This window comes from Panthera onca, chromosome B3 (assembly GCF_046562875.1).
Source record: "Panthera onca isolate mPanOnc1 chromosome B3, mPanOnc1 haplotype 2, whole genome shotgun sequence".
NCBI classification, from domain to species: Eukaryota; Metazoa; Chordata; class Mammalia; order Carnivora; family Felidae; genus Panthera; species Panthera onca.
In genome coordinates this window covers 117,697,743-117,708,068 of record NC_138344.1, presented here as the reverse complement: position 1 = coordinate 117,708,068, position 10,326 = coordinate 117,697,743, and the positions used below count along the sequence as shown (strand labels likewise).

At 39.0% G+C, this 10,326-nt stretch overlaps 1 protein-coding gene across 2 annotated transcripts in view; it reads right to left on the bottom strand.

The window, feature by feature from the left end:
* Nucleotides 1-566: 566 nt before the first annotated feature.
* PSEN1 (presenilin 1) overlaps nucleotides 567-10,326 on the bottom strand; it is a 73,237-nt gene continuing 63,477 nt past the window's right edge. For both annotated transcript variants that reach the window (XM_060617342.3, XM_060617344.3), the window contains exons 11-12: nucleotides 3,560-3,678; nucleotides 567-1,829 (exon numbers count right to left, since the gene is read on the bottom strand). In XM_060617342.3, coding sequence (XP_060473325.1) covers nucleotides 1,674-1,829; nucleotides 3,560-3,678 — 275 coding nt within the window. In that variant the 3' untranslated portion in view covers nucleotides 567-1,673. The remainder of the gene's footprint in view (nucleotides 1,830-3,559; nucleotides 3,679-10,326) is intronic.

The window sequence follows — 10,326 nt, the reverse complement described above, 5'->3', positions numbered from 1 at the left end:
TTTCTTCAGCCACAGGGGGAGACTAAATGTCTCACAAACGCTTATAATCTGATCACTGTGGCTAAAGGTGGTCAGTGGTAAAAGAAGGGCTATGCCCAGCAAAGCTCCATTTAAAGGTGTCATGTGCCCACAGGCTGATGGCTCCGTTTATGTGCACTGTCCAGCTGAACTGCGCAGGACCTCAACTCCACTGCCCACTTCAAAGGTACAAAGGTACACTGAAATGAAAGATAAGGCAGAAAGGAAAGCACAAAACACCCAATGTGAGGTTCTTGAGGAATAACTTGGTTCTCCTCCTTAAGATCTGCCCACGGGACATTAACTCATTTTGTCCCATTGGCTGTTAGTGGTCCCATCTTTTCTCTTCTCGGCATCTGGTTCGCCTCCTGACCCTTGGTTCTCCCGTGGCTCACCGAGTAAAATCATGGCTTTCTCCAAATTCTTGCTTTGTACTGATACAACTGACTTTATAATCCACCAGCTTTTGGCTATTGGTTTAAATTCTGACCTAGTGTCAGAGACAATGAATGGGTTGTAGTAAAAAAAAGAAAAAACAGGACAGGAAGTGCTTCACCAGCCATTTTACTCTTCTTTAATTCTACTGTCTTTGGGCACACATTGTATTTGCTACTGAAGAAATTATGACAGTGAGGCTGACAGCACTGATTCATTAACACATTCTTTGCACCACACAAAGAGTAAAATCCTAGAATAACTGGATCATCTGCTACCACAACAGAGCTGTCTCATTTGCTGTAGAAGAGAATGCTTATGGGGAGTCGGGGAGAGATGGGAACAATGGAAGCATCCAGGGCAAGTAAACCTACAAGTATGTCTAAAAATAAAGAATTTGGTGGAAAACCCAGAATTCACCTAAGGCTGACAGGAAACCGTTTAGATATAGTTCCATTCTTTCCAGAAATTACTGAATTTGGAACCTGAGGTTAAGACTTTTAGGATAAAGCAAGTAAGTTCAGACTGGCCATGGGAAGAAATGCAACCATAGATGAGTTTCAGTGCTTGAAAACAAAAATTTTCAAAATCAACCTACATATCTGACTTGACTCAAGGTGAAAAAAAAAAAAAAAGTCTTGTTTAAAAATGATAAGTCTGCAGCAGAAAGGTTTGAAAGTGAAAGTTAGAGCCCCTTTTCAAAAACCTTTTCGTGTTGCTGCTGGTGCCTGCTCTCCTTACAATACCTCCTGAAAAGGTTCAGAGTTCAATACAGGTTTATTAGGTTGATCTTCAACATGTAGTTTAAGATGAAGAGTCCTGTTTGGTTTAAACCGTGTCATTTAACTTCTCGGTAATGGTAGTCCTGAGAGTCTGCAGTGTTGGTAAAATCCACCTGTGACCAAGGGTCAAATTGCTGGTGGGAGCACAGCAACTTCTTGGTCCGTCCCTCCTCCTCATCCTTGTCCCTCAAATCTGGTAGTTTTTGCACCGAGGGACTCAGTCCGTCACGATGACGCATGTTCAAAACCATTTTCTGTAGACATCTTCTTCCAGTGCCCAATGGTACAGGTGGTCAGGAAGACTTGGAAGGAAGCTGCAAAAGTCCAGCTGGGAATCTTGCCTTTGTTAGATGTGGACACAGTAAAATCATCTTTGTCCTCCCCAGGTTTAATTATAGTCAAAGGAGAAAAATCCATGGGATTCTAATTGCAAATATACTATATATAAAATTGATGGAATGCTAACTGGTCCATAAAGGGCTGTACAAGATAATCTGTGGCAAAGTAGAAAACAAGCCCAAAGGTGATAGAGATTGGAAGAGCTGGCAGAGCTTTCTTGAAAATGGCGAGGAGTAATAATGTAAGGCACAGACCCTGCGGACAAGAGGGGAGAGACACAAACTCAGGCAAAATTAGGAAAGTATTTCATGCAAAAACAACCCAATCACAAGTATTTAATTCACTGAGCTTAAATTTTAGGGCAATTTTTTTTTGTTACGTTTGGAAACATTTATTTTCCTTTACAATACAGAGTTCATTATGCACACACTTAATTCTAGGTAAGGAATAGAATCTAAAAATAAAACTATTTTTTAAAAATTAAATAATACTGAAATTTCTACTTAAAATATTGAGTTGGCTACTGTGAGTTTAGTTTGGCTGACTAAAGTCCTGGAGGCGAGAAGCATCCTTTATGTTGTACAGGGGCAAAGAGATGCTCACAGAATAAACCAATACAAGTTCATGAAGCATATACAAGTTTCTCTATCTGAAAGTAGAGCGTTCCTATGAAGACTTTTGTAAGCCGAAACAGCATAAAGCGAAGGATATCCCCACTTCCTGAAAGTTCCAATTATGCCACTTTTTTTAATGAAAGACCTTCATTAGTATGATAACAGCCTTTTTTGTAAAAGCAAAAATCTTCCTTGGATTTCTTTCTGTTATCGAAAACAGCAAAGTGGTGTAATATGCACCTTCAGAAAGCAGGAGAACACCTGTGTTGCTTTCTTGTAAACACAGAGCAGCCATATGATATTGTCCGTTTTTTTACCCTAACTACTAAGACAATGTCTGAAAACTGAGCATTTCAAGTTTATCCAAAATAAGTAATTTTCCTCTTAAAAGATACAACACATCCAGAAAAGTAAATAAAAATAAAGAAAAATAAAACACATGAAAATTCTAACTGGTTTTATGATCATGATACACCACAGAGGTCAGCATAAAATAAACTCGTAAGTAATGGCTCTCAACTCACCTCTCATCTAACTTCATGGACACATATCAGACATCACATCTTTAGCAAAAATACCAGTAAGAAATACCTTAAGAGTTACTTATAGTTTTAAAAGCGTCGGGGTTCATGTTGTGGTGCTACAAGCAAGACCTATGTGGCATGGTGCATTATGTTAGCTTTTCTCGCCTCAGACTTGCTGCCCCCGGAATACTGCCTGCTGCAGGTTGTGGCATTAAAGGCAAAACCACCACCAGACTCAGGAACAAAGTGAGGATGAGTACCCCTTTAAGACTGATCTAACACAGCTATTTTCCTACATGTCTACACTGCCAGGCTTGAAGCAGCTGTTCCCAATCAGAGGTGCTTATCAGAACTTTCCGGGGAATTAAAAAAAAACCCACACAATTAAAACATTAAATATCTCAGGGCAGGGATGCACAATTTTAATGGGTAATTTTAATGGGTGGCCAGGTGGCAAACTATTTAGGTGAGGTTCAGTTAATTTGTTTTTAAAAAGCTCTCCAGGTGAATGGCACACTCAGCCCAGCTAGGGTGAAAACAGATTGCCTTAGGGCCACTTGGGTGGCTCAGTCCATTAAGTGTCCTACTCTTGGTTTCAGCTCAGGTCATGATCTCATGGTCTCATGGTTTTGAGCCCCGCATCGGGCTCTGTGCTGGCAGCGCGGAGCCTTTTTGGGATTCTCTCTCTCCCTCTCTCTCTGCCCCTCTCCCACTTGTGCTGTCTCTGTGTCTCTCAAAATAAATAAACTTTAAAAAACAAAAAATAAAACAGACTACCTTAAAGGGACAGCATAATCAGAGTTCTGAGATGAGGATTTCAGACATGTTTTTATTAGTGTATACTTACAATTAATATGGCTACAAAACAGGCTATGGTTGTGTTCCAGTCTCCACTGGCTGTTGCAGAAGCTTTACCAACCAGAACACTGTAGAAAATGAAGTCTCCTAATCCAAGTTTTACTCCCCCTAAAAAGGAAAGATTATGAATATAAATGTTTGTTACTTTTTGCCATCAATTCAAAAGTGTCACTGCCACATTCCATCCTGTATTGAATGAGAAAGCAGTAAAGGACATATAAATTTTGGCTTTAGCTAGGTTTTCTTTCTTTTTTGTTTTCCTCCAATATGAGTTTCAGATTCTATATGACTGGCTCTGGGGTCTTTAACATTGAGATGCTGTTGTTACATATAACAAGGAACAATAAATAACAGCAGTCATCTATTGACTGCCTGGTTTACACCTGGCACTTGTTCTAACAAATCTTCACAAGAACCCCTATAATTTACTTCATAAAATTCACCCATTCTTCAATTATTGTAAAAGATGTAGAGTTGTCCAACCATCACCACAATCCACATTTCCATCACCCTAGGCCTTAAGCAACACTGATGTCTTCTCTCTCTATAAATTTGGCTTTTCTAGACACTTCATAAAATGGACACGTAACACTATGTAGTCTTTGTGACTGGCTTCTTTCACGTAATGTATTTTCGAGGTTTATCCATGAAGTTGCACTTGTCTGCACTTTCTTTTTACTGGTCAGTTTTCCACTGTGTGAATACACTAGTTGATGGACAATGGAACGTTTTCATTTTGGGGCTATTACGAATAATGGTGCTATGAACATCATGCTGTGACCAGGCGTACACATCTTTGTGTGGACATTGTTTTCATTTCCATGGGGTAGATTCCTACAAATGGGATTGCTGGGTTATATGGGAAGTTTATCTTTAGTTTTTTAAGAAACTGCCAAATTGTTTTCCATACTGGCTGTACCAGTTTACATTGCCACCAGCAAGACCTCAGGGTTCCAGTTTCTTTACTTCCTTCACCAACGCTTGATATTGGTAGCCTTTTTGATTATAGCCATTCTGAATAATGGTGTTGAGCAGAGTTTCATGTGTTTACTACCTCTTATATTTCTCCTTTGCTGAAATGTTTATCCAAAGCATGTCCCTATTTTTTAAATGGGTAATCTCCTATTATTGAGTTGTAAGCATTCTTTATATATATATCCTTAACACAAGTCTTGAGCAGACTTGAAATGTGGTTTGTATATAGCTTTTCTCACAGTCTGTGTCTTCTTTTCTTTTTCTTTTTATGTTTATTTATTTGAGAGGAGGAGAGAGAGAATGCCAAGCAGGCTCCACACTATCAGCACAGAGCCTGATGTAGGGCTGGATCCTAGGAACTGTGAGATGATAACTTGAGCCAAAATCAAGGGCTGGATGCTTAACCGACTGATGCCACCCAGGCACCCCTCTTTTCCTTTTCTTAATGGTATCTTAAAAAAAATTTTTTTTAATAGTAAAATATACAACTCAATGGCATTAAGTAAACTCACACTGTTGTACTACCATCCTCATCATCCATTCACAGAACTCTTTTCATCTTGCAAAACTAAAACTCTGTACGCATTAAACACAAACTCCTCCTTCTTTTCTCCCTCCATCCTCTGGCAACCATCATTCTATTTTCTGTCTCTAAGTTTGACTACTCTAGGTACTTCATATCATACAGTATTTGTCTTTTTGTGACTGGCTTACTTCACTTAGCATAATGTCCTCAAGTTCATCCATGTTATACAGCATGTTAGAATGTCCTTCCTTTTTAAGGCTGAGTAATATTCCACTGTGTGTATACACATTTATACACTCATCCATCAGTGGACACTTGGATTGCTTCCACCTCATGGGTATTGTGGATAATGCTATGAAATTGGGTGTACAAATATTTCTCCTCTTAATGGTATCTTTTGAATGCAAGTTTTTAATTTTGGTGAAGTCCAATCTATCAATTTTTTCTTCTATGTATCAGTGTTGTATTGAAGAACTCTGCCCAACCCAAGGTCGTAAGTTTTTCTCTTTCGTTTTCTTCTAGAAATTTATTTTAACCACTTACATTTCAGTTTATGATCCATTTTGAGTTCATTTTTGATTGTGGATATGATGGACGGATAGGGTGAGGCAAGAGTTTCCACTCATTCTTTTGCATGTGGATATCTAATTGTCCCAGCACCACTGGTTGAAAAGATTACATACCCTTTTCCTGTTGAATTATTTTAGCATCTTCGTAAAAAAAATTATTGACCATAAATGTAAGTATTTACATCTAGACTAGCAATTCTGTTCCACTGATTTATATGCCTCTCCTTGTGCCTGAACTGATTACTATGGCTTTATTTAATTTTTTTAAATGTTTATTTATTTTTGAAGGAGAGAGAGTGATCATGAGCAGACAAGAGGCAGAGAGAGGGGGACAGAGGATCCGAAGCAGGCTCTGTGCTGTCAGCAGAGAGCCAGATGCGGACTTGAACTCATGAACCATGAGACCATGACCTGAGCTGAAGTTGAACATTTACCCGACTGAACCACCCAGGTACCAAATTACTATGGTGTTAGAGTAAGTTCTGAAATCACATAGTATAAATCCAACAATTTGTCCTTCTCTTTCAAAATTGTTTTGGGTATTCAAAATTCTTTACATTCCCATTTTTTTGAAATGTAGCTTGTAGACATTGACAAGCTGATCCTAAAACTTACAAGAAATGCAAAGGCTATAGGTTTTCTGTTATCCAACATTTTTTCCCTTCAAATTCTTTTCAAAAAAATATACACTTAAGTAAAGGCTAGGGACACCTGAGTGCCTCAGTCGGTTAAGCATCTGACTTTGGCTCAGGTGATGATCTCATGGTTCAATGGTTCAAGCCCCACGTCGGGCTCTGTGCTGACAGCTCAGAGCCTGGAGCCTGTTTCAGATTCTGTGTCTCCCTCTGTCTCTGCCCCTCTCCCATTCATGCTCTGTCTCTCAAAAGTAAATAAAATGTTAAAAAAAAAAAAGTAAAGGCTAAAACATGGATTCAAAAGATATGTTTTAACTTGGGATCCATTATTCATCCATAAAGCTTTAAAAGTGGCTTTCATTTTTCTGTTAAGTAACTATTCCCAACTGAAGTTTGACCCTGGTTTTAACGTTCATGTTGCCTGGGTTAGAGAAACCACTTCCAGGGGAGAGAGGCAGAGGGCCCTGAGAAGTATAGTGTGTTCCACATGTGGGTGAGAAATAAGCAGAGGGCTGGTTAATAAGATATTACAGAGAAACCAGTGTTCTTGAGTTGTGGGAGCCAGAGTGAAGTCTTCCTTAGTGGAAAAGATAAACGTATGACCCATGAAATCCAATGCTATGAATTACTGGGTCAGCTACCCTTTAACTTGCTAACCTTCCCAGACTGATGAATATACACACCAGTTTCACATGTACAGAAGAGGCCAGTGCTGCTATTTAAGTACTTGTATGATCCAGAGCAAGTTGATTAACTTCTTTTAATCCTCAAATTCCTCAGCTCTAAGATGGGGATTATGAGCTATTACATAGGGCTGTTATCAAGAATTAAAAATTAGGGGCACCTGGGTGACTCAGTCAGTTAAGTGTCTGACTTCAGCTCAGGTCACAATCTGACAGTTTGTGGTTTCGAGCCCCGTGTCAGGCTCTGTGCTGACAGCTCAGAACCTGGGGCCTGCTTCGGATTCTGTGTCTACCTCACTCTCTGTTTCTCCCCTGCTTGTGCTCTGTCTCCCTCTCTCAAACATAAATAAACAAAAAGAAAAAAAAGGCCGGGGTGGGGATGCCTAGGTGGCTCAGTCGGTTAAGCATCTGACTTAGGCTCAGGTCATGATCTCATGGTTCGTGAGTTCAAGCCCCGTACTGGGCTCTGTGCTGACAGTTCAGAGCCTGGAGCCTGCTTTGGATTCTGTGTCCATGTCCCCATTTCCCTCCCTCTCTCTCTCTCTCTGTCTCTCTGCCCCTCTCCTGCTCACGTTCTCTCTCTCTCTCTCAAAAATAAATAAACATTTAAAAAAATGAGTTAAAAAATAATACAGGAAACGTTCTTGGCACATATAAAGGCTAAAATATATAATAGCCTTAGAAAGACTTAGATTTCAATTTCAAATGTTAAATGCTATAAGAAACTAAAACTAAGTTCTTCAGAAAAAAAATGTTACAGAAATGAGATTTTTAAAATAATGCAGGGAAAAAATTTTGCAGTTATCTGAAAACAAATATGTATTTAGAATATTCAAAGAATCATTACAACTCAATAATTAAAGAGGCAAATAAAAATGGTCAAAGAATCTGAATATAGTTCTCCAAAGAAAAGATAAAAATGGCCAATAAGCACACAAAAAATTACTCAATATCATTAGCCATTAGGGAAATGCAACTGAAAACCATAATGAGACACCACTTTATACCTACTCTAGATTATAATCAAAAAGATAATAAGTGTTGGTGAGGATGTGGAAAAATTGGGGCATTCACACACTGCTGGTGGGAATGTAAAATAGTATGGCTGCTTTGGAAAACAGTCTGGCAGTTTCTCAAAAGGTAAAATACAGAGTTACCATAGGACCCAGCAATTCCACTCCTGGGTATATACCCAAGAGAAATAAAAACATGTCCACACAAGAACTGGTACATGAATGTTCATAGCAACATTATGCATAACAGCCCCAAATGGAAACAACTCAGATGTCTATTATCTGATGAATGGATAATAAATGTGGTATATACATAAAATGTAATATCATTTGGCTACAAAAATAAATGAAGTACTGACACATACTACAACACAGATGAACTTTGAAAACATTGGCCTAAGTGAAAGAAACTAGTACAAAGGATAATATAGTGTAGGATTCCATTTATATGAAATGCCAAGGATGGGCAAATCTAAGATAGTATATTTGTTGGTGTAGGGGGGACATGGGAGCTAATGAGTATAGACTTGCTTTCTGAGATGATGAAAATGTTCTAAAATTCACTTGTCGTGATGGTTGCACAGCTCTGTGAATACAGTAAAAATCACTGCATTGTGTACTTTAAGTGGGGGGGATGGGAGGGACTGGAGAGCTGGACAGCTAAGGATTGTGGGATTTCTTTTGGAAGTAATGAGACTGTTTTAAAATTAACCGTGGGGTGTCTGGCTGGCTCAGTTGGTAGAGCATGCAACGCCTGATCTTGGGCTTGTGAGTTCGAGCCCCATGTCAGGTACAGAGATTACTTAAAAATAAAGTCTTTAAAAAAAAAAAACCAACCTGCCTATAATGTATTATTTTACCTTTTTACTACTAAAAGCTCTTCTTCTACTTGAATAGTAAAATTCCTCTCCCTCACTTCCCCTGAGGTTACAGAAAAGAATCTGTAGAGTCAAATTTCCACTCCTGAAAACAACAGGCTAATTTTACTACGTTGATAAATTTTAAGTCTACTGATTAGTAGTACACTTAGGATGAGCCTGCTACTGGCATGATGTTTGAGGGAAGTATATTCTGAAATTCACTAAAAGGAAGACCAACTGCCTTCACATGGGATAAATATATTTTAGGGGTGCCTGGAGCCTGCTTCAGATTCTGTGTCTCCCTCTCTCTCTCTGCCCCTCCCCCACCCATGCTGTCTCTCTCCGTTTCTCAAAAATAAATGTCTAAAAAAAATTTTTTTTTAATATTTTACATTTCTAATTAAAAAACTCTTGGGGCGCCTGGGTGGCGCAGTCGGTTAAGCGTCCGACTTCAGCCAGGTCACGATCTCGCGATCTGTGAGTTCGAGCCCCGCGTCAGGCTCTGGGCTGATGGCTCGGAGCCTGGAGCCTGTTTCCGATTCTGTGTCTCCCTCTCTCTCTGCCCCTCCCCCGTTCATGCTCTGTCTCTCTCTGTCCCCAAAAAATAAATAAAAAACGTTGAAAAAAAAATTAAAAAAAAAAAAAAAAAAAAAAACTCTTCAGTTTTTGATTAAAGGCTGATTTTAAAAGGTTGTTCAGAGATGGTTACGTTACTGGATGCTAAGATGATGAAAGAATGTCAATTATTAGTTTATAGTGGTCCCAGATAAAGAAAATATTCTGAAGTTAGGAGGGGCAATACTTGGGTTTTCCTTAAAAAAAAAAAAAAAAAAAAAAAAAAAAAAAGTAGAGACAAAGAGAACATGAGAGATGATCAGGAGAGAGCACTCAAGTTGCAAGGTCAGTCATGAAAGACTGCTATATACTCAACAGCTGTATTACTTCTTTCTTTTGGCTGTAGGCACCTTTGAGAAAAGAGAAAAGAAGATGCAACCTCATTATGGTGGTAACTTTGCAGGCAGAGAATATATCAGCAAAGGCAAGCTTAAGCCTGGCTGTAAGACGAGGCAACTGTGTCTAGCTTCCCTGGAGTGTGAAACTCACAGACTGTAGCTGACTCTAACATCTGGAAAACTCAGACAAGCACCAAAGTTAAGTATGTGCCAAGTTCTGACCCAGCTAAAAGACTAAACCTGAGCTGGCTGTATGTAAGAAGTGTTCTGCTGAAGCTCAAGGATAATGTCAAGATCATAACAATTAGTGATTAGTGAGTAAAGAAGCTAAGAAATTTAGGTGTTTGTTTCTTTAAGAGTACTTAATATTTTCACTGTAATGTTGTAATCAATCAAGAGTTTCACTTTTCTGGGGAAAAAAAACCCACAGAGAATAATTTAGTTGGAAAATGTGCTAATCTCTTAATAAATCACATCTCTAAGACTAACTGAAGAGACGACTGAGCCCTAACCAAGGGGCGCGGGGGGGGGGGGGGGGGGTC